Source organism: Neovison vison, chromosome 1 (genome assembly GCF_020171115.1).
Source record: "Neovison vison isolate M4711 chromosome 1, ASM_NN_V1, whole genome shotgun sequence".
Classification (NCBI taxonomy): Eukaryota; Metazoa; Chordata; class Mammalia; order Carnivora; family Mustelidae; genus Neogale; species Neogale vison.
In genome coordinates this window covers 56,218,006-56,233,677 of record NC_058091.1, presented here as the reverse complement: position 1 = coordinate 56,233,677, position 15,672 = coordinate 56,218,006, and the positions used below count along the sequence as shown (strand labels likewise).

General features: G+C 37.7%; 1 protein-coding gene across 1 annotated transcript in view; it reads left to right on the top strand.

The window, feature by feature from the left end:
• ADGB (androglobin) overlaps window positions 1–15,672 on the top strand; it is a 170,805-nt gene that overhangs the window by 81,600 nt on the left and 73,533 nt on the right. The window contains exons 14-20 of the mRNA XM_044247121.1: window positions 1,060–1,093; window positions 1,419–1,602; window positions 2,469–2,532; window positions 6,145–6,247; window positions 8,921–9,062; window positions 10,673–10,787; window positions 14,781–14,948. Of these exons, the coding sequence (XP_044103056.1) occupies window positions 1,060–1,093; window positions 1,419–1,602; window positions 2,469–2,532; window positions 6,145–6,247; window positions 8,921–9,062; window positions 10,673–10,787; window positions 14,781–14,948 (810 nt within the window). The remainder of the gene's footprint in view (window positions 1–1,059; window positions 1,094–1,418; window positions 1,603–2,468; window positions 2,533–6,144; window positions 6,248–8,920; window positions 9,063–10,672; window positions 10,788–14,780; window positions 14,949–15,672) is intronic.

Below are 15,672 nucleotides of genomic sequence, written 5' to 3'. Positions count from 1 at the left end.
CTCCAGTTAAGAGTCTTCTAATCTCCCTCCTGGGGTGGAATGGGTCACAGGGATTGGCATACACTTATCCATCAGTGTTCCTACAGCCAAGCAGCACAGTGGAGCCAAGAGTCTCAAAGTTCAGCATGGGGACTTTCACTTAATTCCTCCTTTCTCTTTAGAGTAGCTCTGTTTCCCACAGTACCTGTGAACCCACGTATGAAGAGTGCTCATTTAATTTCTCCATGTGAAGGAATTTCCAGTGTCCCATGTAGGCAGAAGAAGGCTAGATGTTAAATCACAAAGGATTATAGCAAAATGGGGGTTTGTCTCTTCCTTAAATAGTCATTTAACCCATTCCTGTATTTTATATGAGGCCGTATAACATTCTCTCCTTCTCAGATGCCCACTATTCATTTCTGGGGCCCTAAGGCATGTGATGGGCTTGCTTCTCCCTTGCTTCTCAGGTAGCTCTGTTCTGTTATTACCTGCATCTCTTTATATCATCCAAAATATTGTTGCCATCATCCATTATGTCTGAATGACTTTGTACCGTTTAACCTTTTATACATATTTTAATTGTGTCACAGAGGAAATGGAGTTGCACAAATGAATTCAACTTCATTTCCCTGTTTAAATTTGGAGGAAGCATTTTTATAATTTGAAACACACCTTTCTAGTTTCCATACATTAACTGCCAATTATAATCTCATCTCATTGTATTTGATCTGTAATCATATCAGGTGCTTCATACCAAGCAGAATAACTACTTGAGGATATTATTGTTTTAATTTAACTTGTATTTTAAGACTCAATTATTTAATAAACTCTCATATTCTGGGTTTTAATTTCAAAAATTTAAACCCTCAAGCAATTATTGAAATAAATTCACATCTTTTAACTTTAAGGTTAAAAACAATGTTTCTACTTTACCATGTTTTAGGAACTATTTGCAGAAATTTATTTCTTCAATGATTAAAAGACAGTATTAACTCTTTTAAAAGCATTGGTGCTTTAAATAGCTAACATATTTTGCTGAATTTATAAATGGTTTCTTAATGTGTTCCTTTCATTTCACAGGGTAATGTTATTTCACAAGCTATACTTGGAAAAGGTAAATTAATAATCTCATGACTTTCACAAACATCAAAACACAAAAGGATCTCTGCTTCTTGACAGCTCTTAGAGGTCCCTTCTTCTGGCTCTTGGTGGCCTGTCTCCAATGTCTCCTCTGATGTGTTAACTTTAATCTGCTCTGGGCTAGAAAGCTCAGATAATCTCACTTGTTAAATTCATTCTTAAAGTCAAAATCAAAGATATCTGATAAAGGGCCCATGAGTACAGTTCATGTGTTTTTTCCCTCTATAATTTTCCATATCTCAATAACTTAATATTTAATGACGTAGCTGCAATTGACGTTTGTCTTCTGCTATGCACAGACGAACTGATAGACCTTGGATTGAATGATGCAACCCATCAAGGGGAAGGATTAAGTTTGGAAAGAGATTTGGTCAGCCTGACAACAGCAACACAGGATAAATCACAGGAGGAGCTTGCAACCATAAATAATAATGTTTCTAAAGAAATATGGTTGGATTTTGAAGACTTCTGTGTTTGTTTTCAGTAAGTATAAATTTTTTAATGTATATTAAATATAGTGGATATATAAGCCATTAATTTTTACCTATCATTCAAAAGAGTTAAATCAATATTAGTCTGATATTGATATGATACCCAGTAAAAATGTTAGAGAGAAAAATAAGTGAGTTGATAGTCCACATAGAATATTAATAATAGCCTAACAGATCTCTGGCCAGTGTCTGCTCATCCTCAGAGACTTATTTGTTGATGAAGTGAAAGATAGTTTATTTGCTGAGAGGGATCATCTTGGTCTCCTTCGAACAACTAATTCAATGCAGTTGTTATCCTTTTCCCCTGGCTTTATTGACCTAAGAGTTCATAAATAAAATTGTAAGATATTTATATATCTTAAATATATATATTTATATATCTATATCTTAAACATATCTAAATATAAATATTATATATATTACATATCTTAATGTACATGGTGATGAATCAATATACATTATGAAAGATTCTCCCCATCGAGTTAACACATACAACACCTCACACATTTGCCAATTGGTAGGAGGGGGCAGGAATATTTAAGTTATACTCTCCTAGCGAATTTCAGTGATAGAATCCAGTATTATCAAGAATGGTCACCATGTTATACATTAGATCTTCAGACGTTATTCATCTTATAACTGAACGTTTGTATCCACTTACCAACCTCTTCTCATCTCCCCCGCCCTCAGCCCCTGGCAACCACTGTTTCCCTGGGTGGTGGTTATATAAGTTTTTTTTAAATTTTCATCTGTCTTTTCCTTGTTCTGCCTGTAATCATTTGATTCCATGAAACTTAGCATGTAGTACTAGTTCATTGCATATGGTGACAGTAACCTGTTATAAATAATGTTTTTCAGGAACATATATATTTTCCACAAGCCCAATTCATATTGCCTTAGCTTTCAAAAAACAGAATTCAAGGTAAATATATTATGATCTCTTCTCTTTTCCTTTTATGTAAATTTTGATTAAATCATACTAGTACAAAGCACCTTCAAATCTATCAAGCATTTCCAAATTTGTAATTATATTAACAAAATCAATTCCTAGAGTCTTCTACTGATCTCTTATCCAGACAATAAGCAAAATTCTGCTACCTTGTATTTCCATGTATGATTCATCTGATTATGTTCAATCCTGAGCTGCATTATTATGTAAATTCACGTTAAAGATGTTTGATTTATGAATAACTAAAGCACAAATAAATTCACTCTATTTGATTTCTATTAGTGTCTATTGAATTGCATGCTATTCCTAAAACAAAAGCACATTTCTACTACCATTTCTGCTTTTTTTGTCCATGTTCTGCTGTCTACGTGGAGCCCATTCCCTTTCATCTTTATTGCCTTCATCTGGCTAATGCTAGAAGTCTTTCAGAACAGTATTAATGTCCTTTATCCTGTGAGAGTTTCTTCCTTGGCCACAGAGTCTAGGTCAAGTACCTTGCACTCTGTGTGACCTGTACTTACCCTTCTCTGTCCCAATGGCCTGATTACTTCTCTGTGCTTCTCCTCCCACCCACCCCCTTGATGTTATCATCTTGAGAAGGACTCTGTCCTTTTGTGTATTATTACAATGCTGGTCCTGGGATAAGGCAGAAATTCAATAAAAAATTAAAGACTGAATTAATTAACAAATCTCACATTGTGTGGTATTTTGGAGAAAACTATGAAACATAGTCTTGGAAACTGGCTTGTATTGAAACTCTTATATTGCTTAAAGGGGGGCATTCAAGCCCCCAGGGATAATGATGGCACATCTCTATAAGGCCTGTGCAGGGGTGGGGGAAGAAAGAAGTGTTGGAGATGACATTTCTCATTGCATTCATATTAGATGAAAGTGCAGGCAAAGAAAACCTTTTGAGCATTTTTCATGAGGTGCTCTTTAGCTGGATGTCTTCTCTGAAAGTAAGGATCAGGTCCCTAGTAGTGCCTGGGGGAAAGGTAGCTGGGGGAAATGGTCAACCTAGCTCTGGAGTTTATCTATAAAGACACCCAGAGGAATGCTTTGACTTTATGAAGATAACAACACTGCTAATCGGGAATAACTGAACCCAGAGTATGGGGTGAGAATAACATAGAGTTTACAGGTCACTGCAGCATATTTCCATATTCACACTGTGGGCAATAATAAGATGAAGTCATTTAGAGGTGCTTACTCTGTTGTCGGCCTGTACTAGGTTCTTTATTGTATTAACTCTGCATAGCAAACCCTAGAAAAAGACTATTATGATCAACATTTTTCAGGGAAGGAAACTGAGGCAGGTCAAGGCTGAGTAAACTGCCCAAGACCACCTACCTGGTAAGTGGCACAAGCGTCCTGAGAATTGTGCCTGATGTGAAGCCTGTGCCTTTGTCACTAGTTCTTCCCTCTCACTAGGTTTGCCTGGTTGGTGGCCTGGAACCAGGCTGCCTGGTTTTGAATTCATGTTTCATTTGGGGTGGGATCTGACTAAGTTCATTCCTTTTTGCCTCCATTTTCTCATCTATGAAATTATTGCAGTATAAGCCCTATAGATAGGGTTGGGCAATAATGGAGAGAATGTATGTAAAGCACTTGGAAGAATGCCTATTATTAACAAGGGATAATCAGTGTTGGTGGTCATTGTTACTAAAGGCAGTTTGGTTATGTATTTGCTATTACACCACTATCCCAACACACACACGTGTGTGTGTGTGTGTGTGTGTGTGTAAAACAATGGCCAACTGTTCTTTATTCTGATCCTATTTTTACAAAGTGATGTAAATACAGATTTCTCAGTCCCTTCTTCATTCCCCTGAATTTTTTTTCTTTTTAACATCAATGGTATGAGCAAACAATAATTTTTTTCTTAGAGGGCTTTGGAATCCACACTTAAAGCCTTGGGATGGCCTGAAAGGAAGGGTTGGTTGTGGTCTAAGGCCAGGCATTCCTGATTTTAGAATCAGGCACTGCCAGCTGAGCCCGAGGCTCCTTCCAGCACATTCTATGGATGTTCCATTGGTGCCTCCTGTGAAGGTGGGGCAGGGGGTTCCCAAAGGTGCCCTGTGCAGGCACCAGAGCACCTCTGTGTGACCTCTAAGGCCACACTGTCCCTAAATTCTCACACTCTCAAAAATGGCAGCAAATGAGCTCTGTGCGGAAACTCCTCCTCCAGCATGCACAGGTGGGCTGGAAAACCCAAGCTTCCTTCATAATTTTAGAGAGTGAATACTTGCAACAACTGCCTTTATAACCAACGTGTGACAGCCAGAAGGAAACAAAGAAGATAAATGGCAAATGCTTACTATTGAAAAATATCAGGGGAAGCAATCATTTAAAACATGGTCATGCTGTATCAAGCATTTCCAGCAATCTTGTCACACTTGATTAAATAACAAGGTTGTGTTTTTCACAGTATCACTAGAGATTTTTCTTTTATATTTTAATTGTTTATTTAAATATCACTGTGTAATAAAATGAAAGCTTAAATCTATAATAGCAATGAAATTAATTTAACACACTTACTATATGCCATCATCAGAATTATGTTGAAGCACCAGTCAGTTGAGAGACAATAAAAGTACAATAGTCTCAAAGACCAGTCCTGGAGCAGGGTGCCTGGGTGGCTCAGTGGGTTAAAGCCTCTGCCTTCGGCTCAGGTCATGATCCCAGGGTCCTGGGATTGAGCCCCGTGTTGGGCTCTCTGCTCGGCAGGGAGCCTGCTTCCCCCTCCCTCTCTCTCTGCTTGCCTCTCTGCCTACTTGTGATCTCTGTCTGTCAAATAAATTAAAAAAAAAAAAAAAAAAACTAAAAAAAAAACCAAACCAATCCTGGAGCTGGTCAGTAGAAAGACCTACTTTTGACTCTTAGCTTTGCTATCTGCAAATTCTGCCACCTTTGGCAAATTACCTATTCTCTTTGTGTTTCAGTTTCTCCATCCATGATTATGCATATAATAGTACCCAATTAGGATGGACTGAGTTCATGTTCATGTAACTCTTACATGGCTGTCCTTTAAGAGAAGTTCTGGTTTTACTCAGTACTCTCTTGCGTCTTCAAAACAAAAACCCAGCCTGTTGCTTTGGTGTTCAATGGCTGTATTTCTGAAGATACTGTAAAAAAAGGACAAAAGTGTTTATATCACATACCACCCTGCAAAATACCTTAATAGAACCCATCATTTCCATTCTCTGCTAAGATTACTCTGTGGCCTATTATCAAGGACCAATATATATTCTTTGAGCACTGTTCAGTTTCCAGCCCGGTCTCCTCCATTTGTTATTTCTGGAAAAAGCATATCCCTTTTCTTTGCTCTTGGAGAAGAGTTTTGACCCTTTGTGTTGGGACAACCAATCTTACACGCAGGTCCTACAGACCCATCTTCCATAGACTATTGCCAACATTTACCTAGTGTGATTTTCTTTGTATCATGAAAGCTGTGAAATATTTATCCTGGTGTCTAGGGCATAGTAGGTTCTCTCTAAATGTTAGGTATTGTATGCTTGTTACAAGGGGCAAATACAGCATTAATAGACTAATACTAAATTCAGTGATTTATCTCATTTCTTGTAGTTCTCAGATGAACGTGTGCCCTACTATCTCTTTGTGGATAGTCTAAAACCTATCGAACTGCTGGTTTGCTTTTCTGCATTGGTACGATGGGGAGAATCTGGAGGTAAGAGAGCTTTGAGAAAATTACACTCTTTTTAAATTTTTAAAAATTTTTTCAGTGTTAATTACAGTCTTAAATCCCAGTTTACTTTCATTCAGTCCAGGGGAAATACAAGATGTTTAAGCTGTAGATGCAGGAACTTACTTCCTCTCCAGAGTGTCTAAGAAAGGCTTCCTTACATCACCTTCCAGGAGGCTCTTCCTGCTCAGACATTGTGGGTTATGCTCACTCTTGCCACCTACACCTCTCCTTGTCTTAGTCCTGTGCTCCCCTCTTTAGCATGATACCTACTTTTTTTTTCCTTTCCCCTTCCACTTGTCATCATTCTTGAGTCTTTTAAAAATCTATTAAAAAACATGCAGTCTTTCTTTGATTTGACAATTCTGAAGTTCTTTTATGCCATCTCAACTTGGCCTTTGTTTTCATAATTATGTTCTAGAAGGTACCTGCCAATAACCGTGTCATCTCAAATATCTCAATTTCAGGCTCTGACTACAGGACCTGACTCTCCAGTTCACTCTTCCTAAAACCCTTACTCTTATAATCCTTTGACTCTTCCGGAACCACCGTCTACTGACCCTCCTACTTTTCTCTGTCCTCCTTCTCCTCATGTCCCTATTTCTCTCATCCCCAGTGTCCATGACCCGCCATTGTAATGGTAGCCTTGGCCACACCTCAGTGTGATTGCTTTTCTTTCCCTTTCAGCTTCCTTTCCTGGCAAAACCCTGATATTGGTTGATTCAACAGCTGAACTCTGCATCTTACCTGTGTGCATCAGAGCAGCTAAATGTGACTAGAGAAAAAAATAATCCTATGAGCTAGTCTCACTTTCAACTGAGGGCCACAGATTTCAAAATGGCCCTTAAACACTGTCAATATTTCCCTGGTTCATGCATTCTCCACTCTTGTCCAAATGGAAGATTATCGCAAACCTCCAGATCTCTCCAACAGTTGCTTTCATCCTTGTGCATTTTTAGCTAATGACCTTACTGCTATTTCCACTGGCAGGATGGACAAAAATCAAGAATGACCCACCTCATCTTCTCATAATGAGCTCTTCACAATACTGGTCATCTTCCCTCCTGCTCTCATGGAGGGACTATTCTTGCTTCTCTCTAAGACAAGCCCCTTGCACATTTGCACACACACACAAAACATCATTCTTCAAGTCTCTGTCCTGTTGTATTAAAGTTAAATCTGTTTATCTAAAAACAGGCAAGGAAACAGCATTTTTCCCCCCTTACCAATCGGAGTTTTACCTATGGTTTGTTTTTAATCTTACCTGTACATTTATTTTTAACTAAGATAAACTTGGCTAAGCAGATCACATTTTCCCTTTTAAAGAAAATATGTATAATCGAAAGTTTTCTTGATTTTGATAAAATTCAAAGTAGTACCTCCTGTTTCAGATGAAAAAACGATTTTTACTGGATTTCCCAAGATTAGTCATGTTAATTCTATGTGATCAATGAAAAGCCATGGCTCTTATAGAAAAAGTAAAGCCTAAACAGCAAAATCAAATCATCTATAGTTCAAATTTATAATACCTGGCACTGTGGAGGTACAATAAAATTTTGCTAAATGCTGACTATTAAATGTCCTACCAACTTTGACAGCAGGGAATATGATTTTCCACTCATTTATACCCAGTGTTGTGAATGGTGTCTAGTGTAGCCATAGAAAATAAGTATTCATTGAATAAATTTGCCAAACTTCAGTGGTATAAGCTTAGTATATCTACTAACTAATAACTCCTAAGCCACACCATGTCTTCGAACATTGAAATTCGATGTGTGTGGAGGTGTTTCAGGTCATGTTTTACCCTTCTATGCTCAGTTTATAAATAGGGTAAAAATATAAGCTAATTCCTGAAGATGTAATGTACACCAAAGTGACTATAGTTAACGACACTATACTATATTGTATATTTGAAAATTGCTAAGCGAGTAAATCAAAGTTTCTCATTACAAGAAAAAAAATTGTAAGTGTGTATAGTAATGGATGTTAACTAAATTTTCATGGTAATTATTTCACAATATGTGCAAATAGCAATCATTATATGATACACCTAAAACTAATAAAATGGTCTTGTGTCAATGTTGTCTCAATTACATTTTTTTAAATTTAAAAAGTCTTTTGGCCTTAGCTACTAATGAAAATTAGTTAATATTCTTTATTCACTTTAAGAGGAACACTTAATATGAAAATTAAATTTTTGTCCATTATTTGCTATTTCTACACATAGTCAAAACTAAGAATCAAAATTAAAAACTTTGATTAAACAATGGGGTATTTTGATCTTGCTTTGCCACTATCTAAGGAAAATCTTTTATTTTCCCAGATGTGGTGTCTTTCCCCCTTAAAACTGCATCTAGAGAGATATTGTGATTTCTGCCACAGATGATTAAATGGGATAGTCTTGTCTGTACTTTTGTTAACTCTCCCACTCCTGGTTTCTTTAGTGAGAGATGATTCTGAGGAGGAAAAACGGACAGAGAGGAAGACCTGAGTCTCACCAGTATTATTTCCAGTAGTTATTTACCCAGAGTATTTTCTCTGGGTTTTATGAATAATTTCAGAAAATCTCTAATTCCTGATATTATTATTGTTACTAATGTTGTAAAGACCAGCTAAACTGTCACGGTCAAATTTTAACATTTTTCCCTCTCCTCCTAGCTTTAACAAAAGACAGTCCCCAAATAGAGCCTGGGCTGCTTACAGCTGAATCAGTTTCTTGGAAATCTCTGAAGTCCCGGGAACTTGTTACAAAGATTCATACATACGCTACTAAGGCTACGGTGGTTCGCCTGCCTGTTGGGTATGGAGTGACTTCATTTTTCCCATATGAAGAATTTTTTGAAGCCTTGTAAACCACTGGCTACCAAATAAGTAAACAATGTGGGACCCAGAATATTGTCTCCTGAAGTGATTTTGTAAGAAACAAAGCTATCACTAAGATTCTTGAGAAAAATAATTCCATGAACAAAGAAATTGAAGAAATGCTGTTCAGTGAATCTCCTTTTGGAATACTCGTGATTGTCAAAGTCTGGTAATTTCTTAAGGAAGAATATAGTTTAGGGGCACTGAGGGTGTCTCAGTCGTTAAGCATCTGCCTTCAGCTCAGGTCATGATCCCAGGGTCCTGGGATCAAGCCCTGCAATGGGCTTCCTGCTGTGCGGGAAGCCTGCTTCTCCCCACTTTCCCTGCTTGTGTTCCCTCTCTCGCTGTCTCTCTCTCTGTCAGATAAATAAATAAAATCTTTTTTTAAAAAAAAAAGAAAGAATATGGTTTAAAATAGCATTTCTAATTCATTTATTAAACTATTCTTTTTGTTTTCTGGTAAATCTTATATCCCTTGGTAAGAACTGTGATTTTATTTAAAAACAGATTGGCAAACATAGCATTTTTTTCCCCTATGGTTTCTATAATTTTAACCTGTGGTTTGCTTTTAATCTTACCTATAGTTTTATTTTTAATTAAGATAAATTTGACAATTGAAAATTAAACATTTTCCATTTTAAAGAAAATATGCATAGTTGAAGCTTTCTTGATTTTGATAACTAAAATTCAAAACATTACTTCCTATTTCAGATGAAATAAATATTTCTACTAGATTTCCTAAGATCAATCATGTTAATTCTATGTAATCAGTGAAAAGCTACAGCTCTTATAGAAAAAGCAAAGCCTACACAGCAAAATCAAATGCTAAAATAATGTGTGGCAAGCACCCAGTATTCCTAGAAAATAATAAATTTTAAAACTTCAGAGTTTCTCACTTCTACCCTAAAAACTTTGTCATAAAGAGACTTTCCCAGAAGTCATTATTCTGTCTGAGTGCTCATCCATCACAACAACCAAAAACAACCAAAAACAGGAATTAATAAAGAACCTTCTTATATATATCCAAGTGTTTCCCCCAGGACCTAATCTATCTGTGTGAGAGTTTTAAGAATGTTCCAAGTGCTCAGTAACTGAGGAGAAATGAGCATTGCCGCTCTCAGTGATACCACAACCTGGTAGGAGAGGCACAAACAACCTAGGTGAAAGGACACATTTGTGAGGAAATGACTATGAAATGAATCTGAAATCTACAAAGCCTTAAGCACCATGAATTATTGTTAGGGAAAAATCATCTCCTGGGACGTGACTGTGGTGTATGGCAGAGAGCTCCCTCATGGTCAAGTTCATCATTTAGTGTAACTATTTTCTGTCCTATATAATTAATGCAATTATATCCCATGACCTCTGATGATTCTTTCAGAATGAAAGAATGAAAATTCAAAGGTCTTTATCCCATCTGTGTTAAAAAATTCAAGTGTCACTAATGTTTGACTTCATTTGAGCACAGACTGTCATCAAGCAACTAACAGAGGCTAGAACTACAACAAAGGAGCCCATTGGTCCTTATATATTTTCCATTGTCTTTAGGAGACATATGCTGCTCTTCACTGCATACTCCCCAGTAGGACATTCCATACACATCTGCAGCATGGTGACTTTTGTCGTTGGAGATGAAGATGTTGTGCTACCCCACTTTGAGCCCGTAAGTATTTAAGCAACCATGATTGTGTGTGTGTGTGTGTGTGTGTGTGTGTGTGTGTGTTTCCAAAAATTTGGAACTAAATCATATTGCTTACCTATTTTTTTTACCTTTTAAAACTGTTAATTAAGAATTAAGAACTAAGAATTTTAAGAAACTCCTCGCAAATGTATTTATGTATAATAAATAGTCTAAACTCTGTAAACAATACAGATACAAATAAAATAATTTTAGTTTTTCTCCAACAACTGCCTTCACCTCTGCTCTGTGGAATTCCCTGTCACATCCACATTTTTGGTAGATCCCATAGCATATTGGTCGTTTGGGATGTATAGAGGGTCAGTACAGACCTTTTCCATTAAAGCTTAAAATTGTGGTATCGTATTGTCCTAGTGCCCCTTCACTGACCTAAAGAATTTGGAGTGTTTGACTCTGGAATTCAGGGAGAGAGGATCCATGGATAATTTTGTCATTCTTGCTCATCTCTTCTTCTCTTGGCTTCTTCTTAGTTTCTCTTACTCCTCTGTTCTGAAGCATCTGAAAGAAGAAACAATGTAAACGAACCCAGCATTTCCCCTGAGATTTTGTCTTAGTTTTAGATGATCTCCATAAGACGTCTTTAGATACGTTGCCTGCTGCTTTGGGGGGGCCCAATTTGTGTGGGGCATTCCTGCTGCACAGTTCAGTTTTACACCCTCTACCAAACCCATCTCCCTGTAGCACCTCCTCATATTAATGAAGCAGGATCTTCTCAGCCAGTCAGTAAACTTCTGGGCCCAGGTAGCAACAAGATGCCTCAGGAGTAGCTCTTTTATGTTAATGTTGCTGTGGCCCAGATGTGCTCAGTCATGAATTCTTGCCTCTCTGGGCAGTGGTTGTATAGGATTGTCCATGGCTGCCCCCTCTCTGCTGTGCTGTTTCTCACCTGTCCTCTGCCTCCTGCTCCATAGAAGGAAGATCAACAAGCCCACCTTATAAATACATGTCTCTTATTCCCTTAATTATGTTTATCTTGTTTATTTTAAATTCTTTTTTTGAAAGATCTTATTTATTTATTTATTTATTTATTTATTTGACAGACAGGGATCACAAGTAGGCAGAAATGCAGGCAGAGAGAGAGGGGGAAGCAGGCTCCCTGCTGAGCAGAGAGCCCGATGCAGAGCTCAACCCCAAGACCCTGAAATCATGACCCAAGCTGAAGGCATAGGCCCAACCCACTGAGCCAACCAGGTGCCCCTGTCTTGCTTATTTTATTTTATTTTTTTTTCATTTTTTTTCCAATTTATTTATTTTCAGAAAAACAGTATTCATTATTTTTTCACCACACCCAGGGCTCCATGCAAGCCGTGCCCTCTATAATACCCACCACCTGGTACCCCAACCTCCCACCCCCCCCCGCCACTTCAAACCCCTCAGATTGTTTTTCAGAGTCCATAGTCTCTCATGGTTCATCTCCCCTTCCAATTTACCCAAAAGCACATACCCTCCCCAATGTCCATAACCCTACCCCCCTTCTCCCAACCCCCCTCCCCCCAGCAACCCACAGTTTGTTTCGTGAGATTAAGAGTCACTTATGGTTTGGTATATGTGCTGCCGAAGCGAGCGCAAGAGTCACTTATGGTTTGTCTCCCTCCCTATCCCATCTTGTTTCATGGATTCTTCTCCTACCCACTTAAGCCCCCATGTTGCATCACCACTTCCTCATATCAGGGAGATCATATGATAGTTGTCTTTCTCCGCTTGACTTATTTCGCTAAGCATGATACGCTCTTGCTTATTTTAAATTCTTATTTCATTTTTTCTTTGTTTCCTTTAAAAAAAAAAAAAGAGTCTGCTTCAGGTACTATGGATTATCCAGTTTGTCTCTTTCTTTAGGTGACTTAACTTTATAAATGTTTAGTTATTTTAGTCTGCGAACTCATCTTTCCCTGGGTTATCAGTTCCTCCATCTTGTAAAAATTACTGGGCCTGAAAACCAAGGCCCATTATTATTCTTCAGTTTTAATGAAGAAACAAGAGATAGACTAGTCCAAGAGCAGAGAGACAGAAACTCCTCAGAGCCATACATGATCACTCCCAGTGCTGTCATTTAACCAATTTTTCTGGTCATGGCTTCACCTCAGGGAGAAACACCATGAGAAGATGCTTTCTCTAGGCTTTCAGAGGCTGGGGTAGAAGGTAACAGAATGGCGAATGCATTAAGGGGGCAATTCAGTTGCATCTGTCTTCATCCGGTCACCCCAGCAGGGTATCTGTACCGTCCAGGCATAGCTGCTAGGCCATTCCTCATAATTTCTGCAGGGAACCAAGGAGCAATGATGGCACCATGGTGCACCCTAGGAAGGAACAAAAACACTTCACAATTTCACCCTCTTCATGCTGTCTCAAAGCACCCTCTGCTTTGGGTAGCTCCTCCTCTAGCCACCAACTACCTACTACACACCGATCAAAATAATCTGTAAATTCCTTTTCCTCTCAGGGTTCTCTTCCTCTGTCTCTCTCCTCCTACTCTCTCTTTCTCTGCCCCCCCCCACCCCACACTGACTCTCTTTTTGTGTTTGACCTACAGATTTGCAATTTGACATCCAATTTCTTTTTTCTGTCAGCTTTATTGAGGTAAAATAGACAAATAAAATAATAAGTTATACAAACTGTACATTGTGGTCATGTGATATACATAAACATTGTGAAAGGATACCCACCCTCTAGTTAATTAACACAAACATCACCTCTCATACTTATCTTTTTGTTGTTAACAACATTTTTTTGGGGGGGGTGACATTTGAGTTCTGGTCTCTTAACAGATACCAATTATACAATACAGTGTTATCAACTGTAGTCACTATGGTTTACATGTAGATCTTCAGACCTTGTTCATCTTGTAGTTGAAGGTGCATATCCTTTCATGAACCGCTCATTTTACCCACTTCCTAGCCCCTGACAACCACTTTTCTACCCTCTGTTTTTGAGTTTGTTTTTAAATATTCCACACATAAATGATACTGTGAAGTATTTGTTTTTCTCTGTCTGGTTTATTTCACTTAGCATAATGCCTTCAAAGTCTATCTATCCATGTTGTCACAAATGGCAGGATTTCCTTCTTTCTCATGGCTAAATAATATTCCATTGTCTCTGTGTGTTTGTGTGTGTGTGTGTATAAAGTATATATATAAAATATATATGTGTACATATTACACATATATACTCCAGCTTTACATATATATAGTTATGTGTAATGGATATATAATATATATATACATACTACATCTGTATTTACATATACACATACATCTATCTATACACACACACACACTACATCTTCTCTATCCATTTATCCACTGATGGACACTTAGGTTGTTTCCATGTCCTGGCTAATATGTATAATGCTACAATGAATATGGGGATACAGATATGTTTTCAATGTCCTGTTTTCATTTTCTTTGGCTATATACCCAAAGTAAGATTGCTAGAATAGATGATAGTTCTATTTTAAATTTTTTGAGGAACTTCCATACTGTTTTCCATATCCCTATCCCCCTTTTGCATTCATTTTCTCCTCAGAGTCAGTAGCAGGACTTATCTTTTTACCTTTTCACCCTCTTATCTTTTTAATCTTTATCACTCTCTCCCTGAACTCTTCTCTCCCCATCAGTTCTCCAATCCCACACAATTGTGTCAAAGTAATTCCTAGATGTCCTTGGGACTAAGTCTAGGTATCAATACTCTGGAGAAATTTCCTCTGGCTCCCAGTATGAGGTAGGTGTCCTTCCCATGTGTCCCCACTACAGCAGGAATTATAACCCTTGTTTTATATCTTTGAGATCATAGACCCTTGGAAAATGCCTTGATCAAGCAAGGGTTTCATAAATAACTATTGACTCAACTATATAGAAGAGGTTTATTATACCAACAGGAATTAAATTTGTATAAGCTTAATTACACTTTAATAAAAATGAAAAAGAAAGTAAGGCTGGCTGCTATGCTTTGTCTTCCCAGGAGAGCTCCCGATTCATAGAGCAGTCTCTAATGATTTTGAAAGCTGTTAGAAATGTGATTGCTAGTTTCAAAGATAAGGGTAAACTCTCTGTGGCTATGAAGGATTTACAAGCGGCTCACTACCCTGTACCCCTCCACAATAAAGAAGTAACTACACAGCACTTCAGGGTAAGCACATCTAAGTTATGATGTTTCTAGAAGGATAATTTCCATTTGCCAAAAAAAAATATATAGTAGGTAATCTTCAAAATTTAGCCTTTTAAAAAAGACTTACATACATTTCACAGAGAAAGAGAAAGAACTTGCAATAGTAAATTTCTGAAAGAGGTGTCTAAGAAAAAGGGAGGGAAATAGTTTCTTCTTTTATTTTCCATAGAGAGAATTAAGCCTTTCTTTTGTAATTTGTTTTTGCCTTTATAGTATCTTGTATTCTATCTGGCAACTCTACCTGGGACATAGTTCACCCCTAATTGAGAACTGTTCACCTATAGCATGAATAATCTGTAAGAAATACCTGCCATGATTTATTCTTCAACCAATCTGATCTCCCCCCTTAAGTGAACTCTGTTATCAATTCGCTCTTTAAGGTGATGCTTCTAGATGGCTTAAGGCGGTATTCCCAAACCTTAAAAATAAGCAAATAATTAAATCATCATAGGACTAGAAAGTTGTGGTCTCCATTGCTACATCTGGTCCTGAAGCCATAGTTGGTATTCAACATCTCTCTCCTCTACCAACCATTCTAGAGTTCCCCTTTCTTCCATCCAAAGCTTCAGTTGTTCTTGTTGCCTGGTGGGTGACCTAGACTTCTAATCCTGATGTGCCCAAGACCTTGATTGCCTTACTCTTTTCAGGCTGTGATTAATCATTTACTGTGGAAGCACCAAGAAGT